The 25,000-nt window shown below is 45.2% G+C and overlaps 1 protein-coding gene across 1 annotated transcript in view; it reads right to left on the bottom strand.

The window, feature by feature from the left end:
• Positions 1-23,212, bottom strand: part of LOC130106716 (arginine-glutamic acid dipeptide repeats protein-like) — a 33,676-nt gene extending 10,464 nt beyond the window's left edge. Inside the window, exons 1-2 of the mRNA XM_056272941.1 lie at positions 22,866-23,212; positions 3,539-4,052 (exon numbers count right to left, since the gene is read on the bottom strand). Of these exons, the coding sequence (XP_056128916.1) occupies positions 3,539-3,908 (370 nt within the window). The 5' untranslated portion in view covers positions 3,909-4,052; positions 22,866-23,212. The remainder of the gene's footprint in view (positions 1-3,538; positions 4,053-22,865) is intronic.
• Positions 23,213-25,000: the final 1,788 nt, after the last annotated feature.

The raw sequence follows: 25,000 nt of genomic DNA, 5'->3' as shown, positions 1-25,000 counted from the left end.
CATGTTGTGTGAGACTGGGAGAGAAAGACAGCGAGAGGAAGCAGGGACAGCAGGTGGTTTCCATTAGTTCTTTCTCCATTTTAAACAGGCCAGCCAGTTAGAAGGGAAGGAGACGTGCTATGGCAGCCAGCCGCCTGCAGCACCAAGGAGAGCCATACTGCAGCGGAGAGAATGGATGAGCAGCATAGCTGAGTGAGCTGCAGCTGAAAGACAGGTTACCCATCTCTGTACATTTCTGTGTGTGTGTGTGTGTGTGTGTGTGTGTGTGTGTGTGTGTTAGGTTAGGCTGACTTTGTGTGTTTGTTGTGATACTGCGTGTTTGTTAGAAGCTTAAGTTATTTTGTGTGTGTGTGTGTGTATGTGTGTGCACGAGCACACGTGCGTGTGCATGTGTTAGGTTAGGCTGACTTTGTGTGTTAGTTCAATGTGTGTGTTTGTTGTGATACTGTGTTTGTTAGAAGCGTAGTTATTTTGTGTGTGTGTGTGTGTGTGTGTGTGTGCATGTATACATGCACGGCTAGTGTGTTTGTGTGTCTCAGTGGTGGTGGGGTGTCTCCTATTGATCCCCCTATGGCGGTGTTTATAATCTCTTGAGAGGGGATCTATAATGTGGAGTTTGTGTGTACGTGTCTTTGTGTTTATGTATGCGAGTGTGGGTGTTTGTGTTGGAGGTTGGGGTGAGGGTGCTGAGTGTTGAGAGTATTGGAATAGCACTTGGGGGCATCTGGCCTGACCTGGCTTGGGGAGGAAGCAAAGCTCAGCCACAGGGTGCTGATTGATTAGTCAGGTCTACCATCGCCTCACCAGACCATCCAACCATGCGGCTGACCATACAAATAGTCTGGATGGCGCTCCCCCAGCCATCATCACAAGACACACTGTGATTAAAACAGCGGTGACGACAGATCTAGGAACAGGCCCCACTATTGGCTGGCTGCACTTCTCCTTCCAATCCACATCCAATCAATTTGCACCAAGTCGCCTACTCCCAGCTTCCAGCAACAGAAAAGTCTGAGCAGAAAGATGGTGGGTGTCGGGAGGAGATCTGGGATTTGGTGTGAGTAGAGTTTTCCATACTAGCTTAGTCCTTATCGCTGCAATGTGCTAGCTAGGCCTTCATGTTTGTCAGGCTCTTTGTGACAAAAGCAATTAAAAAGGTATCTTGGATTGACATTTTTTTCCTTTGCCCCCATCCCCCCCCCTGCACCTGATGACCCTCTTGCACCCTCTCCTCGTGTGCGCGGTGGCGTAAATCCCTCTCCTAGGGTGGTCAGTTTTACATATTGTGTGTCACTAGACGGGTATAAAGGGATTTAACATTTAGCAAAGCATAATCCATCGCAGGCTTTGTGCCTGCCTAAGCTGTGCACATCAACTCTGATTGCAAGAGGGTAGCTGCTAGTGACCAGGCAGGAGGTGTAGGGGAAAAGTGCACTGAACACACACACACACACACACACACACACACACACACACACACACACACACACACACACACATACACACACACACAGCTGATCACTTTAACAATAAGCAGAAGAGACAGCAGGAGGTCAGTGGCTGGGCTTGAGGATCTCTGTTGACAATAAAAGGTAAAATTTCAAGTCATCGTACTACTGGCACTGGTGGTGATTGAAGCTGGACCATGAAAACTGCCATCCTAGTCCATCTCTAACCCCAATCAATCCAGCAGCTCCAGATTATATAGTGTTAGCAACGCTCAGGACACACTAGCCCTGTCAGACTTATTGGAAGAGAAGACATCTAGACGCCAAAATATCTCCCCATCAACCAGCCGCTTGGCTTTGCCTTTTACTCAGATGTGTAAATATAAACATCCGGCAAGTCTAATCCACCATAGTCTGACTCACAGGTAGTAGGCTTTAGGTATAAACCTGCCAGTGGATGACTATTTCAGTCAGAATTCTCCTCCCCTAACGCTATCTACGAGCTACCATTTTCATAACTGCATCCTGGGCTTAGCACCGTCCAAGACGATTGTGACTGGTTTATAGAAACACAAACAAGCCAGAGTGTTTTTTTCCCCTATACCAGAATGATGGGTTCAGTCAGACCTTCCTCCAGCACTGGTGCAGCGCTAAAGCAAAGTGTGGCGATAGGTCTGACTAAGCGAGACTAAATCCACCAAGACGGTTGACATTGTTTATGTGCCTTTTGAATGTTTCATTGAGCTAAGTGACTGCCCCCCTCAATCCTCACCAGCACACATACTCTATTCCCCCCTCTCTGCATGGCTGACTGTGAGACAAAGTGGTGGTGTGCTCTCTATTAAACATGAAATGCAGAGTGAATATAAGAATAAGCTTCAATGCGGTCTATGACAGAAGAGACAGAAAACAAGAGAGAAGGAATGAGAAACAGGCTTTGGTTTCAAGAGGCTGCTTACTTGAGGACTTCCACTGATAACAATACAAAGATAATGTGGCCAACAAGATTAAACTAGTGGAATGGTAGTGTGGGGTGAGTGTCTGCATGTTTTAGTGCACTGGTGAAGACTTCTCTTTAGCCGCAAGACGGGGGTGGGGTGGGAGATGGGTTTTGTGCATGTGCGTGGGGATGACTTAGGAAAGAAGATAACCGAGCACACAGGCTGTAATTTCCTACATCTTCCCATTAAATACCCAAGCAATGTGGAGCACCCTCCCCACATACTACTTGACCTTTCTCTGGCTGCTAGATAAATGAATAGACATAGCAGCCATGATTTAGATGCAGGGAGCTAGCACTGATCTACAGCAGAGAGAGCAGACACGAGTGTACGCAAGCACACACACAAACAAACTAACACACACACACACGCACACACACACATGCACACACACACACTCAAACCCAGAGCTAGCCAACCTTGCTTCCCTTCAACAGTGAGTGTTGAAAGCCCCCTTCCTGCCTTGTACAACCAATTTCTAAAACAGTGGGTGAAAAAAGGCCATGTTTACAGCCAAGAAAAGGTTAGCTCTCTTTTTAGTCTCACTTCTCTGACACAGTGAAGACACTGTACTGTGATTCAGATGTCTCTCCAGGAAGCTCGAGAATTTCTTGGCCCCCAGGAGACCTAGGATACTTTCGATATGAATCACCTGCAGTTGGGAGGAAATCATAACTACAGCTGTCGCCACCTTTGCATCATCTAGCGAACGACTACTTCGCTTTATTGACTTAGCCTGAGACAAAGGAGGGACAGAGTCAACATGGGATCGATTGTGTCATCCATATGCCTGTGAATTAAGGAAGTACTTCTCCTCCTTGGGAGAATCTCCAAACCATTGGAAGCTCACCCGAAGTACGTTGAGCAGGAAAGGACTATTTTTTTAAACAAGGAAATAGGCCAGAGAGAAAATAAAATATTTGGTCTGTTCAAACAAGTTCTTTGAGGGTAATATGAGATAAAGCAAAGTTTATAGGGATGCCTTAAATTGTATTACTTGGGCAAATGGGGTATAAAAAAATAGCATCCAGAATACTTGTGGGTCACTGTGGTGCTTGGCAGAAAATAAGGCTCATGGCCAGGACTTACCTCCGGGTCTGTAAACAACGTCATCTTCTGTGATGAAAGAGGTGATCTCTCCATTCTCTGTGCGTTCATAGCGTGACTTCTTCTTGGGGGTCTTCTTCTTGCCCTTCTTGCCGGCCTCCTCTGCTGTGCCGCTGCCTCCACCTGTGCTGCCATTGTCATTGTCCTCGTCCTCGCTGTGCTCACTCTCGGCGTAGTTCTTGGCCCCACCCTCCAGCGTGCAGCTGCGCCGGGGCCTGGAGCTCTCACTCTCTCGATCGGCCCGGTCCACGTCCTGCCGACGGGACTTTCCAGCAACCTCCCTCTTGTCCCGGTCTCTGTCTCTGTCCCTGTCCCTCTCCTTCTCCCTTTCCTTCTCTTTGTCGGCCGTCATGATCCGCCACGTGCCTTCCTCAGTCCTCTCACGGCTGGGCCTCCGTGAAAGGTAGACTGTGAGCCTGGGCTTCAGTCTTCTGAATTTACTAGTCAAATCCAGGGAAAATTTGGCCACACCAACAACCCCAGTGTTTCAGAAGAGCTGCAGACAAAGAGAGAGAGAGAGAGAGAGAGAGAGAGAGAGAGAGAGAGAGAGAGAGAGAGAGAGAGAGAGAGAGAGAGAGAGAGAGAGAGAGAGAGAGAGAGAGAGAGAGAGAGAGAGAGAGGACAATTAGCATTAGGCCGAGTCAATAACCATTAAAATAATTGCACTGTAGGTCCATTTGGTGAGGAAAAAAAGGTCATTTAACGGCAGAAAAATATCTTGTGGATGAGGAAAGTTGAGAGATTAGCTCCTGGAAGTCAGGCAGTAAGCTGTGCTGGCTCTCCTTAACCTCAGAGTAATTGTTGGCGCTCCCCTCCACAGCCATGTATACTCTAGAGAGCACTGAGCAGCTCTATCAAAAGAACACAACCTTCAAACCCCTTGCTCGAGTCTATTTGCCTCATTTCAGAGAGCGGGTGAGAGAGAGGGTTATGAAGACGAAGAAGCGAGTGTGGGAGGGAAAACAAGACAAGCACTGCATTTATTTCTCAGACAATGACCTAAAGGGGATTCCTGACTGTATTAGCAATTTTCTTTGAGGCTGTGCTGCACTTTGGTTGAGGATATGAAGCTTGCAGGCTGTGAGATTCCTATGAGAGGGTGCTTTTCAACACAGCTCCTCTTCTACAATGTAAAATACAATGGAAAAGATCCAGCATTCAGTCCAATGACAACACAAGCTAGGTTGCTTCTCTGGTGAGCAGCTGTGATGACACTATGCTCCGTTTTACTCATCAGTGTGTGTGTGTGTGTGTGTGTGTGTGTGTGTTGTCTGGCTGGACTGCACTCAACCCTAGCTCTCTGCCCTGGCTGACAGTCATTGCCATGTTAATGTGAAGTGACAGCTCTGGAGGGGAGAACACAGCAATCCGCTGGCGGGGAGAGAAGAGGGGGAGAAGAGGCATGCCAGTGATTTGCCGTGCCGAGTCCTCTGCCATTTTCAGCTATCATCATTCACTCAAAGCCGACTGGCAACCACCTTTCTCTGGTCATGACGAAATCGTCCATAAACACAGAAGTGGGCAGAGCCTTAGCACCATGCTGCCTGCACTACACTGCCCCCCACACAGGAGGCCTACAAAGGATGCTTCTCACTTACTTGCCAGTGTTTGCCCCCCCCCCCCCACCAACTACAGATTAACTTGAAATAGCTATTACAGCCACCAGAGGGGCCAAACCTGGCATCAACACCTCTGTTACCACGGCTACAACAGCAGCCAAAATGAGGGAGAGAGGAAAGGAGAGAAGGATTGAGAGCAAGTGAGAGAAAGCAGGAGCCAGGCTTCAAGTGAAAATTATGCAGCGTGTCTGAGGAGATGAGTGTTTATTGAGAGAGAGAGAGAGAGAGAGAGAGAGAGAGAGAGAGGGGGAGCAAGAGGGTGAAAGAGGTAAAGAGTGCTGGGAGGCTGGAAGGAAGACCGAAGAAAGGGTATGAGCAAGGGCGCGTGCGCGCGCACATGCGCGCGCACACAAACACACACACACACACAAACAAGGCAGGGTGTGTTTGACAACGGCGCTCCTTGGCGGCAAGGGCTGTCATCTCATGAACAGACACCAACTGACAGGGCAGCTGCTCTTGTCATTGGCTTCAACACAAACACCGGGCCTGATTAAACCACAGTCTCGTCACAGCCCTATTAATCACCTAATGATGAGTTACCACGGCGACTGCTGGGCTGCCAGCACACGCGCGCGTGCACACACACACATTCATGCAGGCACTCCCACCCACACGTACACACACACTTGCAGGATCTCGACAGCATGTCAATGTACATACCCCCCCCTTTCTGGTATCCATATCCAGCAGCATGTCTTAGAGGTGTGAGGAACATGAAAATATTGACGGAGGTATCATTTGATAGCACAGCTCTAATCCTGGGGGCTGCCAGAGTCGGTGTGTGAGCTAAGCACCTCTTCTCTCCTCTAATCAGTAACATAAGCCTCTTCCATGGAAAGCAACGAGGACTCGGAATTGTTGCAAATGGAGGGCGAGCCCATTTTTCTTTGATGTTGCGGGCTGCTGCAAGCCTCCATGAGCACCTTTATAATCCAGGTCTCGTTAGCCTGCATCTGGACACACTTTACATCACTATGCTTTCCCTAGTCCTGCATTTTTAATGAGCTTGTTCATTGTAAAGCTATTTCATTGGTGTGACTTCGTCACAGTGATGAGTTTTATTTCATGATCAGTTTGCTGTGAACGTAATCAATTGAGCAAGAATTCAAATTGAAATACGAGTCATTATGCAGTCATATGTTCCAGCATCTAAGCTGATGTTGTTGCAGCAACTTGCAAGCTGACAAAAAAATAAAACAAGTGAACAAAAAGACTCAGTGTGAAGCCAGGTAGTTGTATTGTGGCAATAAAAAGTCAAAATGTATTGATGGTTGAAAGAGAAGGACAGACAGAGAAACAGACAGAGCGAGAGAGAAGGCTCTCCTCCCACACTTGCAGAGAAACAAAGTGCTCAGTTGAAACCAGTGCCGATGAATAACCCCATGAGTGGGCAGGTGAGGCTTGGAGCTATTACACATCAATCACTTGGGCCAGAACCCTTTGAAAGATACCAGCTGTCTTAATGGAAAAATTGGGGGGAGCAGTGGCTGAAGAGTGGCTAGGAGGTTTTGTCTCAGCCAATGGCACCTAATCCACCATTTACATTACAGAAATAGAATCAAGGGCCAGCAGCCAGTGGGGCCCTGCACAAATACATTTTTCTTTTCTCTGCCTTTTTAAATGAGACCTCTGGCCTGAAAAACCACAGTTTGTGGCTTGATTAACACATCATCCCCCACAATGGCCACACAGCAGGTCTCTGTTGCTAAACACTGCTTTTCCCTTTCTTGCTTTCTCCCTCTTTACCCAACAGGGTTTTTTAAAAGAGCCATGTTTTATTCATTCCAATTACTCCCACATTCACCCAAATACATGTTCATCTCTGTGGTTTCAATCAAACCCTGTCTAAGGATAAACATCCAAATTGGCAGGGTTTGCTTGGGTAGATTTACGGCAGGACAAAGCTGTAAGAGCCCCCCCCCCAATGTTAGTAATTGATTACGTTGAGCTATACATTTCTTGATCATGGTATCTCCCCTGCCAGCTAAGTATGAGCTATACATTTCAAAATGCTCTACATGAATTCCTTTAGCATATTGTACATCAATTACTAGAGATATGACAAGTCTACATCTAAATGTGGAGAAAAACCTAACAACCATTAAAACCAGCCTGGCAAACCACTAATTTTTAGGGGGCAAGATTCAAGTCATTCATGGTGCATTGAATCGCAGAATTATGAAGTAGCAGAATATGATTGGCAAGGATTTAGAGCAGTCTTTGCAAAGGGATTGAATGAAATACCCGCATGAATGCAGATTAGTGGAGAACAATATTAGCATGAGTACACACAGGGTTATTAACAATAAGGGGTGACTCAAATTGATCCGAATAAACCAGCCGAATCCTTGGCGCTGCGTGTAGCCTAACTCTGGTGATGTCGAGCCATTGCAGCTTTTCGTCAGCTCCAATGCGTTACTCAATGCGATCTAATCTAAGCTGCCATCCAACCCCCCCCCCCCCCAGGAAAAACAGCACATTGAAAGGCTCAGCTGGAGGCAGGGGTTGAGCCACTACATATGGGATTCTCTGCGGTCTCTGAACCCTGCCTGTTTTGTCTTACCTGGTGAAATCAAAGCCCACTTCAGTCTCCGAGCCCTTTTCTGCTTTGGTTTGCATTGGCAGGGCAAAGACACTTGTCTGCTCCCCTTGTTTCTTCTATCCTCTGATGAGTAACCACATCTTTCCCCTCTGCTAAAAACTGTGTTCACAAAGGCTCTATTTTTAGCTGGCATCCAGGGTTAGTTCACTAGGTAAGAGGCGTGCTCAAGCAAAGATAGTTTGGGGCTTTCAAACACCAACATTTAAACCTGCCTCAATACTCCCCTGGTAAAAAGCTTGTGCACAGCCAGATTTTCATGCACAATGACACCAATGGCAAAACAAAGAATAACCGTTGCCTACAAAGATTAGCCTTGACGGCTAACAACATCTCTCTTGCCAAACAAGAGCATGCCTTTTTTCAACTAAATAATAGCCACAAGGCTAAACCTATTCTCTGTCCAGTGGCCACAGGTACAGTCAGCCATAGCCATAGGGATCAGACGGTGTGCTCAACAGGGCCTAAGCCCCGACTCCATCTCCAAAAGAAGGCTAAATCCTCCTTTATTTGCTGTTTGTGTGCTCTCTGTGTGAGCTCCAAATGGCCCTGAGGGGGCTACTCCACAGCCCAGGATGTCTATTATCTACAGGGCTTGTGAGCAGGACTTCATTTCACAGCCTAATACCAGCTACATCAAGACACAGTGCCTCTCAGGCTCCCATGTATGTCTGTCCAGAGCAGAGCTGAAGGCCATCTTGGCTCCTCTGGCTGCTTCATCAGACATCATGTTTTGACACAGCTCCTGTGGGGAAATGGAAGGGTTTTTCATTGTCGCTGGTCCCTTTTCCCTCTAAATGAGACACTCTTGAGAAATGTAATCGTGGGCAGTCCACTAGAGGATTTCTCCATGTGTCAATGATAAGAGAGAAGCTGGAGAACGTGAGGCATGCAACGGGCAGACACTACCATCATGATTCTGGCTCTTAATTCAAATTTTCTTTAGATAGGAGTTGCTGTTTTTTCCACTGTGAATGAAGTGCCTGATCTGAAGGGCTTTCTAGCAATTTTTGCCTCTGGAGAGACAATGATAATTCATTTTTTGGTGAATTATATTGTAATGAAATTTATCCAAAAGGTAAGACTGAGGTCAGACAAGATGTAAATACACACTGGGGACACAATGAACTACACATGCACTGACAAATGATTTACTGTGTACATAACTCCTAACATTTCATCACTGAAAAATGAAAAATATCCATTTCAGGGTTAGCAAGTATATGGTTTTTGACTGAAACAACAGATAGGGATTTGCTTTCAAATAAAGCTAACATCCCACTATTGGGTAAAAATATTTATAATTTTGTACCAAATCTAGATCTTTTTATGTGTCTTCATTACAACAAAAGGACTCTTGAAATGTAAATATTTCAGTCCTTAACCACATATCATTTCGAGTGATCTTCTGCAATCTCTTCTCATCTTCCCCGATCTGCCTATCAGCCTGATGATCCTATCAATCAATTCGGTTCTAGCTTGTAATCTAAATGAGAATGTGAGAAGGGGGAATGTATTCATAAGGCTGCCCTACATCCTCCAGCTACCCTAACGACTATGCCATACAGAGTGACGCGCCAACACGGAGGAAAACTAACATAAATAGATTAGAGTGACAGATAAGACAGCTCTGAGGTTTTAAACTGACAACGTGGGCCAGCAGGGGTGTTGAAGGATGTCTTCAACAAGAGTTTCCTTCAACAAAGCTATTACGTCAGCATGCAAAAACCATTTTTTCTGCCTTAATTATTTAGCTATATGGTAGCACCCTCTGGTCCATCCCCTAAACAGATAGTCGGGGGGGGGGGGTTTCTTCTATTCAAACGCTCACAACAGCCCAGGCTAAAAACTCCTCCACCCCTTGATACCATAGGATGGTATTACCTCTAATTACGGCGAGCTTTTGTTTCAAAGGCAGTCGCCTTTCCTGCAACAGCTAACCACCACCTAACCCACCATCATGTCTGTTTTGGGAGAAAAAAAAAAAGGAACTGGTCTTTTTAGCATAACATCTCTCTTTGTCTGCTACCCTCCCTGCTAATTTCAGCATGGGCTCTCACCACCAGCGCAGCAACTCAGAAGTCAATGTGTAAACACTGCAAATAGACACTGTGAGTGAACATTCTGCTGTTGGAGATTTGTTTGCTCTGGGAAGAGGTGGACTTAGAAAGCAGTCAGCGGGAGAGACGACTGGGGGAGTGGAATATTCAGCGTAGCATTTAGTCTTGTCACCCACCATTTCAGTGGTGTGGGCTAGGGATCCAAGGAGGGGAGCGAAAGCACCCTCTGCAGTGCACATGAAGGGAATAATATGAATCATGAGTCTGTGAGGCCTCTGTGCAGCCAGCCATGCTATTTAAACTACAGCCACAGACAAGTCCATGGTGTAAATATTGCCTGATTCTGAATGCATTTTTTGCTGCCCCCTCCTCCCAACAAAAATGCAAAGGGGAGGAAGGAGAGGGGGTGGGTGGGGCTGCTGGAACGAGCAGGATCTGACTTTCAGGGCTACCATATCCTCTCAAGACAGCTCATAAAACATGCAGTGACTGGGACTGGGCCTCTTTCAGCAGTAGTGTTTTAGTGCGCCCAACACATACCCACAAACATATAGACCACACACACATGCTCTCACAAACACACACAAGTAGGCTATAGTACCTGAAAAAAATGTTGAAACGATTTTAAGAAGTGGATCCGCATGGGGCAAATGTACTGCAAACCACAAACATGCCTTTGTGCATTCACCAAAATTTATATTTGGGGACAGAAATGCCAGCTGTTCACTAAAAACATGAGGTATAGGTCCAAGAACAACCATCATTTGACTGAGTGGGAGAGGACAGGCTGGCTCCTAAACCGTGTACAGTAGCAACCTACAGATTAAGTCTGCCCATTCATGTGTGAAATGGAGACTTGATCCCCAACTGATAGTGTGCTCTGCCTCCAGCTAACACAGACTGCTTATTTTTCATCATTTCATTGCACATAACAACTGTGATACATTTGATCAAATATTGCATCCTTCACTGTGCAACAACAATGCTGCAATAAGAATACCTTGAAACACACAAAATAGCTCCGACAGAGGAGAGGCCTGCCACCATTTTTTTTAAACTGAAGGTGAACAGAGACGGCCACTGGACTCGGTTGCAGTGAATAAGCCTCAGATATTCTTGGAATGTTAATGTTAAGCTTTGACCATGGCAGCCAAACTGAATCCTACTCCTCAGAGCTCTTACTTGGGGGCCATTAATGACAATGACCGGGTTACTTAAGCGCAGCCCGAGTCATTAACATCCTTTGAAAAAATAGAAAATAATGAATAAAATTTGATCTCAGGGATATTTTTTTCCCCAGTATTTGGAAGTCTATATGGTGTGGAGGCAGATCTTAGCTCTTCACACCCTTGAACACCACACCATTACAACAATGTTATGCCACACAATCGTTGACTAATCCCCTGCCTCTACAGTGTTTAAGCACACCATATGCTGTGCTCATGCATAGGAGATCAGCCTCCAGTGTCTCTGCCATCACAACAGTCATTTTAACAGAGATCCCGCAATACTGCCGTAATGAAGACCCGTCTTTATGCCGGCTTTGTTCTCTTACACTGAACCAAACAAATGTGGCATAAAGGCGCCCCAGTGTGTGATTTTACATAGCATGCCGGCATTCTGGAAGCAGAGGCGGCGTGATGTGTAGTACAACAGTGTTGGCTGTCCTGTCCTGCCTGTTGTCCCTTGAACACAGACACTGATTCCACTTTGTGATTACCCCCGCTGCTGGCTTAACGCCGGAACAACAATGACCCCCCCCCCCCATTCCGTGTTTGCACCTTTTAAGCCAGGATCAGACTACACGATATTTTTGTCTTTCACGATGGTCACGTCAGATTAGGCAATCATAGTGCCATAAATTCTTGCCGCATCTTGGCAGGGAGATTGGCAACACTACAAGTATGACCCCGACCAATCATGGTATGCTGCCTTTCACGATCTTGCACAACTTCATCGGTCGTCGGGGAGGAGGTGTCAAGAAATTGTCAAGCATGGCTACAGAAACCCTATGTGTGATGCTGGCAGTCTTGTGTTCTGAAACGAAAAAGAATAAAACCATTGTGTACACTATTGCGGCTAGTGCTACCGGGGAATGATAACCTAGCATAGCTTAACTAGCTAACATACCTTAACCATTTCTCACCAACACTTAGCCAGTCTTTTTTGACTCTGTCATGGTCCTCTCTCTTGAGGAAACGTCAAAAAAGACAGGGGTAGTGTTGCCACTGCTCAACGAATCTTTCCTCAGTTTTGTCATTCCACCTGACAGCAGCAACAGCAGCATCTCTTTGCCATGTTTACATATGTGTGCCAGAGAGCACTCTGTCATCCTACTGGTCAACATCAAGGAACACGTCATAGGAAATGTCAGACTAGGCAGGAAAATGCAAATAATTCTGACATGGTAAATTTTCGTTGGTGTGTCGTGGGGCGTCCCAGGTGTCACATCTCTGTTCTTCAATTATGTCACATTACTTGGGGTAAAGACACTTGTTCATTGTTCATGACATTTGGGCCCGATGCTGGAAATGTTTTTTTTCTTTTTTGGATCCCCCCCCCCTTTCTTTTCTCCCCAATTGTACTTGGCCAATTACCCTATTTTCTGAGTCGTCCCGGTCGCTGCTCCGCCTCCTCTGTCAATCCGGGGAGGGCTGCAGACTACCCCATGCCTCCTCCGATATATGTGGAGTCGCCAGCCGCTTCTTTTCACCTGACAGTGACGTAGCACGTGGGAGAATCACGCTATTCCCCCCAGTTCCCCCTCCTCCCCGAACAGGCGCCCCCATCAACCAGAGGAGGTGCTAGTGCAGCGACCAGGACATATACCCACATCTGACTTCCCACCCGCAGACATGGCCAAGTTGTGTCTGTAGGGACGCCCGACCAAGCCGGAGGTATCATGGGGATTTGAACCGGAGATCCCCATGCTGGTAGGCAACGGACTAGACCGCAACACTACCCGGACGCCCTACTGATATTGGAAATTTGATGGCAACTACAAAATTGTGTCAAAATTGGCCTAAAAACGTGTAGTCTGATCCCAGCATTACATAGAACGGCGAAGCGGCTTTATGGTACAACGTTCCCGCCTGGAAAAGGCTGTGTAAAAAGCCTCAATGGCACACCGGGTGGAAGTCAAAAAGGCTCCAACCTTATTAAAATGGCTTTCTGCTGCATCGACAAGCTTTAAAAAGAAAAAAAAGCCAGCGAGAGCAATTTCCCATTGAGCTTCATTCATCCATGTGTATTCACATGTCAATCTAAAATGTGTAGGCCACTGACACTCAACACACACACACACACACACACACACACACACACACACACACACACACACACACACACACACACACACACACACACACACACACACACGCACCCGCACCCACACCCACACCCACACCCACACACACACACACACACACACACACACACACGCATGACAAAACAAACAGTGCTAGTGCTGAGCAACTGTATTGGTAGTCTAGGTCAGACTATATGCTGTGTTATGTTCTCTGACCTTCTCCTTTCTCTCTTTCAGCAGCTCCTTACATACTGCTGTCTCTCCTCATATATCACACGGGCAAATGGCGCCCTTCATCCTGCTCCCTCCTGTCCCCTCCTTAAAAGGCTGAGGGGACATCTTTGCCTGCTGCACTAAACTGAAAGCTCTGGCCTCATCCTCAGCAAGCATGGTGGGAGGGGGTGGGGGGGCAGGCTCAGAGAGGAAAAACGCTGCAATTAATAATTATGTTTCATAACAGGCCCCCATCCCCCATCCTTTATTAGCATCAAACAATAATTAATGGGGAACAAGGGGGGCACTGGAGAGTCTGCTTTTCGCTTTCCAGAACAAGAGGGTCAATATGCCCTTCAACCCCTTTTTCTCTGCTCACCGTCAAAGCGGGAGACACCTCATCACTCTAAAAACATACTCTTAGCTTATTTATGATGCCAGTTGCCCTGCTGGAGAAAAAAAGCAGCATTCTTGCAACACTCAGCAAAACTGGCCAGATCACTTTACACAGCGGTTCACCGCTCCTATCTCTGCACCTCTTCTCAGCGGGCCAACCTGACAATTCAATAATGAATATGAAATCTCTTTTAAATGATATTTATGGGATCTGGAGCAGCTGAAAATATGAGTTATTAGAAATGGAATAGACTTGATTTGTGTGTGTGTGTGTGTGTGTGTGTGTGTGTGTGTGTGTGTGTGTCAAAGACAGAAAATAAAAATCTAGAAATAAAAAAAACTCTGATCAGCAGCAGCAAAGCCAGTCCTGATCGAATTAGCTTTGCACCAAGAGCTCAATTGATCTTCGGACTCATTTGGGCAGATGAGGCCTGGGGAGGCAGCTGGTAATCCAATAGTAGAGATAGGAAGTGTTTCAAGGACTCTGCCTTATTTGCCCACCTATTTCCAAGGCAAAAAGGCAAGATGTTAGTGCATGCCACTCAGCAAACTGATAGAAAGCCAAGGGGCTTCAACAGCACCAGTGAAATGACAGAAGACCGCAGAGAGACCAAAAGCAAGGTGCTTGAAAGTAGACCATAATTGCTTTTGCCACAGCTATTATGTAATGAGTAAACAGGATGAATCAAGTGCAAAACCAGATCAGTGTTTAAATGAGCTGTGCAACACTTGAGCCCCGATACTGCATTCACTTCATAATCCGAGCCAAGAAACTAAAAGCCAAGCTGCAAATCGCTGCAAATGTAGGTTCCATTTGCTCGAATATGTGAGAGTAAGGCCAGCAAAGTAAATCTAGCTACTTGATAAACTGCCATATTGATCCAGATCAACTATGCCGTGTGAATACGTTTGTGTAGGGTTTTGACATTCAAATCTGGTGTGATCACTCCATTGCAGCAGCCACTGATGCAAGCCTTCACAATCAATTTTTCATGACTCAAATGACATAAAACAAGAACCCAGAGGGTAAAAAAGGATGTGAAGGGAAATAGGGCACAACTGGGGTAGTAGAGGGCAAATTTACAGCTGTTTTGCTTAGGGATATCGTGGAAGCAAATTGTGCCTGATAGGATCACTGCTGTATATTAACAATTGTGTTTTCCAACGCAGTTTCTCTTTTCTCTCTCTCTCCCTCTCAGACACACATACACATCAAGGATTCATGAGCAGACACTCAATAACAGACTGAGTGTATTTCTTTTCTCCACATCACTGCAGCAGTAAGAAAAGAATGAGAACTCCACAAACACACACTCTTTACTCACCACTGGCTGCCATGAATGATCGGGCAGGCTCAAAGGCTGTAGGGCATATACTAACATTAACACACACACACACACACACACACACACACACACACACGCGCACACATTCTGCTTTCACACCACACTACGTTCTGCTTTCATACCACACTAATAACTTTGGGCTGTCTACCAATGCCATTACTTTATGGAACAGTATGGGCTCTTATAAATAGAAGCTCCATTTCTCACCAGCAGTCTGTAACAGCTCTATTTCAGCCACACCGTCATTAAATATTTATCTAAGCAGAGTGGCGGATCATGCCGAGGTGATAAGCATTTAAAAATCCAAATCTGGGGCGTTTTTTTCTGGCTCACTCACCCCACTCCTCCAGCCCCACCACAACAACAAAGAACCGTTTATTCAAAAGGATTATCTACAAGTGTTCCTTTAATCACACACAGCAGAACTGTAGCAATCCCTCAACAACGTCCCAGAGGAATACCTTTCTTTGTGAAGCCTTATCAGCCAGAGGATCTCCTCCACAGGCAGGAGGAGAGACTGAGCACGAGTGTGTTCGAGGATGAGGATGATGTGCTGCTACCTCACTATGACGCCCTTCCCAACAATCTCGGGACAAAAGGACTCCATTTTGAAGTGGAGCTATGATGGCAGGGTAACCCTTAAGGTCTCTTGTTGCTGTGTGCCCCACTGGTTTCCACCCTCTGTGAGCTCTGTGTTTGTTATGCGAGCTAGATAAGCCAGTGTTGCGGGTGGTTGGGTATGCTATAGCAACCAGTGCACTGGTAGAGTGCCAAAGCTGACAGTCTGTAGGAGGGATTGTGGATGTTGTAGATCACTAGCAGACAGATGTCCGGTCTTGCCCTGATGCTGACTCACTTGCTAACCCAGAAGACCATGTGCTGGCGAACCTGATTGCTTACCAGTGGAGAAATACAGTTGCTCTTTATCAGAACGGCAGCGACAGCTCACTGTAGCATGGTAATTTCTCTCACACTGGCACAGACCTGAGTAGCTGAGGTTTGTTATTTATCAAACAAACAAATATGGGGGTAGTCTATCCTGCTCCCAACCTGATAAGCAATATAACCTTCCTGTAGAAAAAAAAAAAAACCAGACCGAAGCCGCATGAAGTGTGTGACTAGGACACCAGGCATGAGACACCCAAAGCGATATGAGGTTAGCATGAATGTATAAACGTTAAGTTAATACTGCAAATGTGTTAAATGTCACTGAAGATCAGATGACTGGCTGGGTGTTTATGAGAGAGCGTGAGCATCATTGTCTAGCATGAATAAACTGAGTGTCATGCTCCAATAAACAGAATCAAACATTTTGTGCATCTGTTGTCTTTAACTCTCCAGCCATCCTTCAGTGTGCCGTGGTAGTCAATCATTTCCTCAACACCCCACACATTCTTAACATTTGCATGTTTGAAATGCTTTGCCGTGCAGAGACCAGTTTGTATTGTCAAGCCGAATCAGAAGAATGTCTGCGCACAGCTTTGGAGATTTTGTTTCATCTTGGGTTGACAGGGAGGAAACAGACAAGGTATTGGCATTTTGCCTTTCAGTTTCTCCTTGTTTACATATCTCAGTTGTGCAGTCATCCTTTCCAGAGAGAAACACCGCCAGCAAAAACAATTACCCCCTCTAACCCTTCCACCCTCACACAGGTCTCTCTGACTGTCTGTCAGTACTCCTCTTGACAATCAAGTCCATTAGATCTTTCTCTGAATTAGCGCTAGTTAACTTAAAGCACTGACACACATCCTGTCTAGTCATTAGCAAGTCTTTTTAGCAAAAAAGACTAGAGTGGTTTGCCAGTTCACAGAGATCATTTCCCTACATGCCGCCTAGAGCAGCCCTCACCTTCAACCTCATTATTTTTTGGATGAACGAGGCCACTGATGAATCTGACTGGATTAAATAGAAGGGGCTTTCATTATGACCTAGCGTCTACATGGCAGCAGGCTGCTTTTGAGCGAGCTGGCCTTGTCGCAGACAAAGGTAATGCAATAGCTTGCCCCCACTCTGGGCTCAATACACAGATAAATCTCAGTCAACCAAGCAGCAGAATCAAAGTGGAATTGTTAGGCTACAACACCACGACACAGCTGCAATGTTTGCAAAGAGGCCGTCAAATGCTGGCTTTTTGCGGATACTAGCTGAGCTGACGAGTGCCAATGATACACCATGAGTGATAAAGACATTTGTTCCTGCTTAGAGAGAGGTTTTCCAGATGTGATAGTCTGCAACGCTCCAGTGCTTCATTACTGGATGGAATGAAGCCGTCGCTGTGTTTTCCCGTTTATGTTGCCAGGGCGACAAATGAAAAGCAGAATCACCCCAAAAGACTAATCAAATGAGTGAGTGACAACAAGTCAATATTTTCTCATTGTGTGGACAAGCAATATATCTGTGCAGTAACAGGATACGCTTAGAGGCTTAGGCAACACTAGTCTCACTGAGTTATATGGCTAATGTGTCAATAATCTGCTTTAGCCTGGTTGTTAAGGGCTGTGCCAATAAAGAAGAGGTTTTTGTTGTGTGCTATGTATGCACTGGCAAAGTCACCAACACACAAGACACTGTCTGCAGTCTGCGGTTAAAGCAACTGCAATCCATTCTGCTGTGTGAAGGCTGCAAACCGACGTGAAAGGTAAAACTGTATAATTAGACATTGATCTGCAGAGTTCTAAGGGAAAACAACTCATCTTAAAGGAGCCTAAGAAGAGAACCATATGTAAACATAAACCTTACTAAGATCTTTGAGAGGCAATGTCTGCAGTGAGAGCTGGTGCAAGCACTGAGTAGTGTATGCTCAGAGAATTCAAAAGGTAACCTTATTAAATCAATTCCTTAGGGCTGGCTTGCTCATTTTGAAAGACATCTCATTCTTCACAAAACACAGACACTTAGCTTGCTTTTCATTACATCCTTGACGAAAACGCACATGCAAAATGGGGCGAAATACTATCTCCACACAACTAGTTAAACACAGGCAAGATCAATGGGCAAATTTATCAGCAAATATTACCATTCGCTGCCTGGCAAGTAATCATTAAGGAACGGCACTGATGCATTATTCATTGCCTAATGTATAATTCAGACTTAACAGCAGATTCTATGCATAAATAAAGCTGTGATACATTTATACACATTAAATGTTTACTTGCTAATATAGGAAATGAAAACGCAGCACGCCTGCTTCCCCTCTGCTGTCACTCGATTATTTGTTTCCACTCCTGACGAAGCAGGGACATTAGATGGATACACAGAATATAGAGCCTGACAACACACTCACCATGTAGCACTAAATGGACACAGACAATTGATATCCAGAGTCGCTGAATGATATTTCTAAAGGGGGAAAAAAAGAGGCTCGGGTGTGGGTGTGGTTATACACTAAAATTCCAGTGTTTGAATGGAGACTGGCTATCCCACCATCCTGCCTTGTTGTATTAAAGAAATTAAAATTAAGACTGGTCAATAAAATTATACATAACAGCTTTACGATAAGCAATTTTATATATATTCTGGCACATCAACTCAGCACATATTTCAGCATTTATGTACTGTCACTTTATCTCCCTCACACTTCTGGGATAGCGATCAGCATCGGTGTTTAAATTTCATGACAGGATTGTGAAAAGCATGCTTGTCAAAGCTCTTTTGCTACTGTGAATGCCAGTGTTGGAGGGGGCAGTCAAACAGCGAGGACATAGAGGCAGTGAGGACAAACAGGCTTCATCTGACAGTGTTTGGAACAAGCAACGAAGGCGGCCCTGTGGGGACCGCCATTCCACTTTATGACCATGCACTGAATTAACAAGGCCAGATGTCCCCCACTTAACATGTGTGAAAGTGCCCTCCAATGGGCTGAGCTGCTTTAAGGATGTACAGGCAGAGCGAGGGGGGGGGTGAGATAGGCTGTATTTTCAATTATCCCGATTCCCCACAATTCATTGGCTCCTGAGGTTTATGTTAATTAAACATAGCAGTATTCTTCCTCCATGCATGCAAGAATTAGAGGAAACTCTGACAAATAGAAGAAGCGCCCCTCCACTCCTTCATTGCTCCCCATTTCAGTTGTCACCCACCAGAGGGTACTGCCTCCTTGGCTGTGCTACCACCATTTCGTATCTCCTGTGTCAATCTGTGGTTAATATATGCTGAATAAATCACCGCTACAAGATTTCCAACAAGGACAACAGGTCAGGGATTGACAAGCTAAACTAGTCCCTTCCATATAGAAATGAGATCCATCTGAAGAATCAAAGAATAGGGACTCAAGCAGATTGCTAGCGGTTCTGCAAAAAAAAAAGAAAAAAAAAAGGGGGGGGGGGCGCAACAATAGTTTTGAAGCCATGTCTTCCCATTGATTTTCCACGTGCCTTTATGGCCAGACAGGTCTCAGATTTCCGTATTGTGAGGCTGAGAGATGGAAAGGGGGCTGTCAGCTATGGTTACCCTTAGGGGGATGGGGGGTTGAGTTATGCAGTGAAAGCCACGATCAGATGGTCAAAAATCCAGGGTGTTCATATTAAACCGCCCTAAATGGTTAGACCTGGTCAACTGTTGAAGAATGCGTTGCATTAAGTCTTTCTGTATTGGTTGAAAAATTACATCTGTTCTCATTCACAGCGCCTATTACAATAACAACTCAGTCATTTCTGTGTAACACAAAATACAGTTGGGTCATTTAGGCTGTTACCTAAAAGGAAAGGTGACCTTTACAACCCTTAAAAGGCAAAGTCATCTGAAAAAAAAGGGGAGGCCGCCAAAATTGCTCCTATTGCAATTTGCCTTTCTCTGATTCTCCATGCACTGCATCATGCATGTTAAAACAACTCATACACACACACACACACAAACACACAAAGCGAGAAACTATTCCACCAAGATAGAGGGAGAAGAGGTTTGGAGACAACAGCATGGTGTGATGCCTGTGAGAGCCATCAGGTGCGAGCAGATTAAATAACATTTTTCCAATGCCCTGTCAAACACTGAGCTGCCTCGGAGCAACAAGGCAGCCGTTACCATCCCATTCCACCAACCGCTACTCTCTCTTTCTTTCTTTTTTTATTTTCCCCTCACTCTCTCTGTTAGGTCAGAGACAGTCTCTTTGATCCAGCTTTCGCCCCTCAGATTCCTCAGAGGTGAGACTCATACACATGCGGTGTGTGTGCACGGTGTGTGTACGTTATGTGTGTGTGATGAATGCTTACGAGCAATCCTTACCCTGTTGGTGGCAAGATTTGTGTTTGCAATGAGAGGTGACTCACAGCACTACTATGCTTTCCAGCGTGAACACAGATCGACAACACAGGCAGCATAGCCAGACTGGGATCAAATTACACATCGGATTTCATTTCCACACAAACATGGGCATGGTGCACTGCAAATGGAGACGATGTGCAATGATACAGAGAGTATAATAGCAGCCTATACATAATTAAGACTTAGGCTTCTATCTTTTCATCTGCAGGCGGCCTTATTGTAAAATGTTTGGCGCTTATTCCTCGTGTACAAATCCCTCGCTGCAGCTCAGCTCCAGCTCTTGTGTACAACTCCATTAAGAGGATTGACCACTTCTGCTCTAATTCAATCCACAGTAGTGAGACTAAACAGATGTCCTACCTCTGGAGGGTGAAAAGAAAATCTTCAATTCGAAATGTTGTCTTTTACTCGGAAGTGAGTATTTCAAGTCCAGTTTCACCGTGTGGGAGTGTGCATTGAGTTTTTACAGATTGCCAAATATGCTGACCTGAAATATATGATACTGCCCCAAAAACAACAGCAATGTTTGCAGTCAGACTACTTACATGGTCATTTTGGACAACCGCTCATATAAAAGAGCAACCCTCAATGACTGCAAAACAACAGAACAATTTGGTTTCATTGTGAAAAAAATGAGTTGGCCTGTGGCAAGCGGTAACGTCACAGTTCCAGCAAATCAACCAATCACCAAGCAAGAGCCTCATGTTACCCCCGTATGACTAGAAAGTACTCTTGACTCCACCCGCCCTTGAAAAGTAACAAACCACCAATAAGGGAGCAGGTGGAGGCTCTCCTCCTTAACATCTTTATACTCCATTTGTTAATGATAGCTAAAATCAAAGACAAGCAGCTGGACCAAATGAAATGGATCTGTGTCACTCCTCATCAGAGTAGAGAACCCTGAAAAGACTCACTTTACAGTTCAAAGAGTTAATCTGCGAGTCATTCTTTGCCGTATCTTTGAACTCAGTTAAAGCAAAAACAAGGTCTACCATGGTGAGCTTTTCAAACATAACTCCGCCTCAGGCATTATAAAAATGACTTATATTTGCATTGTTTGCATGGTATAAATGTAGTTTGAGCGCATTCTGGAGGTCCAAAATGTCCTTTTTAGTTGCCTCATCATCCATTATCTGCAGTCCTTTCTCTGTGCATTAGCCCAGGCAGTGGCATCCCACTGGAGTGGATTAATCACATCTGAATCATTAAAGCTAGAGGTCATTTCTAAGCTAACTGGGGACAAAGTATGCCAAAGGAAGCTGGGCATGGTAGAGATTAGCTCCTTACAATAAGAGAAGTAACATCTGATTCCATGTAATAGCTATACAGAAAAGCAAGGAGACTTGGCGTGGGGGAAAGAAACTGTTTATATATGATTGAGATGAAGGAAACCACTGCTTCTCCCTTCCCTGATTTCACTCTGGTTGCAGGGCTGGAGCTATCTTTGTGCCCAAATGCCCTAAGGATTGAGCTACTGACTGTAGTCACATGAAGATTTACTATGACCAATTTTACAGAGATTTGAGCAAACAAGCACCCCCCTATTACTACTGCTGGAAAACATCAGATAATCTGCCTATGAGACAAATGACTGTAGTCTGCTTTCAAATCCCTTGGATGGCCCCACCCCCCTCACCAGCCAGTCCCCTATGCTCTTTTTAACATCAGGCACACATCACTGAGCTGCATGTGCTTAGGCCAGAGTTCATGGCCTCTGGGGTGCTGAAGAGGTAAAGTCAAGTTAATTTGGTGGTCCAACAGATTGCAACTGGTCCTGCTGGTCTCCCACACAGCACCCTGTCCATCTTTCAAAAGCAGTCAACTACTTTCCACTATTACAGGCCAATAATCAATTTATGACATGAGCTTGGCTATAAATCCAACAGCAAATCCTTTATGTGAAACTTGGGGAATTCCCCCCAAAGTTTATGAGTTACTGACTCATCAAGGTCCATTTCAACATCTCTTCCCTGTCAAAACCAACTTTTTCTTCAGGCTGGCTTGGTCACACACACAAATGTTTTAAAAGTGTAACTACAGTAATGATAAGTGGTTGCAGTGCTCCTGCGTTGTCATCTAATCCCACCGTTTGCTCAACAATCCTCATTTATGAACCACTGGCAGTTGAAATGCTGCTTGCTAGGTCATGGGGGTTGCTTGAAGGTCTGCGCTGCACAATACAGAGAGCGCACAGTGGAACAGCCAAGTTTTACAACAATGCGGCCAACTTTCAGCTCACTGGAGCACTCACACACTCACACACACACACAAAAAAGGAAAAAGGTTTGACTTGAGGTCACACGCGCTTCCTGTTCGGTCTATCATCAAAATTACAACACTCTTAACTTGAAGTTGTGAGTGCAGCTCTTGCCTTTAATCATTACAACAGCCAAAATTCCATCTCTTTACCCCCCCCCCCACACACACACACATTGTTGCCCCCTCCTTACCCCCCACCCCTTCACCCCCGTCCCCTCCCAATTTTTTTTTTGCATTCAACTACTCACCCGCCAGTCTGGTGATTCTAGAGTTCCGAGACTGCTGCAAAACAACTTCAAAAAGCAATCCTTGCCCGGGATGACCCGCTGAAGTCCCGGTCCTGGTGTCCCGGGCCAAATCCCAAGAACCGGTTTCTGAACAATACGAACACGGACACTTTATCCTTTAAAGCCGCTGCCCAACCGGAGGGAGACGAACGCACACTTGCCTCAACAAAAGACGGTGTCACTTTACCGATACACAAACACACACACACACACATACACACACATATATATAGATTTATATATGTGTGTGTATGTGTGTGTCTGTGTGTGTGTATATATGTATATTAATATATATTCACGTACAAATCACCGAGGCGCTCTCCCCTGAACACAGCCGGCAGCTTCTATTCCCTTTCGCCGTGTTGTTGCTCCCCGATAGTGGCCACATGAAAAGTACACAGCGGTGTGTAGTTCGAGGGGAGGAAATCAGTGAGTTCGCCGTTTACAGGCTCCGCTTCCTTTCCCCACACACACACACGCGCGCGCGCGCGCGCACACACACACACACACACACCTCCTCCTCCTCCCCCCTGCTCGCTTAGTCCTTTTTATTCACGCACACACACGCTCTCTCTCGCTCGCTCTCTGTCTGTCTCTCTCTCCAGGTTCTCCCTATCGCTCCCTCCGTCTCTGTAACCCCCTTCAGCTGTTCGACAGACGCATCCACATGGCTGACCTAGTCTTTCTTTATCCAGACACTAGTGAAGGAGAATTACCCCTTCCTCCCCCACCACACGAGGAAAAAAAAAAACAAAAAAAAACCCCGAGCGAAACAAAAACATGGACTGGATTCAAATTATCGTCGGGACAAAGGAACACCAATAGGACCGCTGATTGATGGCAGCCCGCGGGGTTAAGATGTGTTTGGTAACTGCATCAGTAAGCGAGCTGCTTAACGGTCAAAGTATCCCGGATATCGTAAACCGATCAATGATGCGATCATAGGATTGTAATTGGAAACGCTTAAGAGAGGCCGTAAAAGCAATAATAATGCATTTTTAAATCAGGGTTTACATATATATATATACACATACACATATGTATATATATACACATGTATATATATATATATAGAGAGAGAGAGAGAGAGAGAGAGAGAGCGAGCGAGAGAGATAGATAGACAGATATATAAACACACACACACACACACATACAAACACACACAAAGGATTTAAATCTGATTGCTTAAACCACATCCGTAGGTGGTTTCCACACCTTTCTCGATGCATCTTGTGTCTGTTTACACTTGGATTTTTATGGCCTGACTGATTTACTCAAAATGTATTTTATACGAAGTGTAAAGTGTACTATATATTGAGCGTGTGTGTGTGTGTATATATATATATACATACACACACACACACACACAGTCATGTTATCATTACATTCCAATTACATTTTATGGTTCTAAATTGGGAAACAAAGGGACTTTCATAAAATATTGGTCAATACAGAAAACATTAGGCCATGCATCTGCTGAAAAGTACATAAGAGGTATAGGCAATTGAACACTGCTCAGGCTTGCAGACCTCATTTGCATTTTTAGATAATGAATTAATTAGTCAACCCACCCATTAAAATGGCAGGAACAAGCAGAGAAAATAATCAGAATAGTCCATTAGCAATATTTGGCAAGTTCATTAGGCCAGATTTAATGGTTAGCCTGCACATCACCATCAAATGTGATCCTTGCCTGTTTTCAAGGTCTTGCTACTCTTTGTAACGTTTGATTATAAAGATACAGCTCCTTTCCTTTTTATCTAAATCCTCTCAGACTTAATGGGAAATCTGACAATCTCTCCTACCCATGTCAGAGGAATAGGAAAACAAAGATGAGCTACAATAAGTTATAAATTAATAGGATGATTTTCATTCCACAAAGCAAGTAGCTTGACACATTTTCATTGTCTAAAACATGATATTGAATCACTGTCAGAATCCAATTAACTAAAGCAAATACCCAGTGCAATGGGCTCTTTTGCACTAAACCCAAACATGGACAGGGAAAGGCAGGCAGTGAGGATCAATAGAAATTGAGTTGAGGGTGGTGTGTGTGGGGGTCCTTCATTGTGCTACAAACCTTGTTGGCTGTCTTC

The sequence above is a fragment of the Lampris incognitus genome, chromosome 2 (genome assembly GCF_029633865.1).
Source record: "Lampris incognitus isolate fLamInc1 chromosome 2, fLamInc1.hap2, whole genome shotgun sequence".
Classification (NCBI taxonomy): Eukaryota; Metazoa; Chordata; class Actinopteri; order Lampriformes; family Lampridae; genus Lampris; species Lampris incognitus.
The sequence above is the reverse complement of the archived record's forward strand: the minus strand, read 5'-3'. Positions and strand labels throughout refer to the sequence as shown.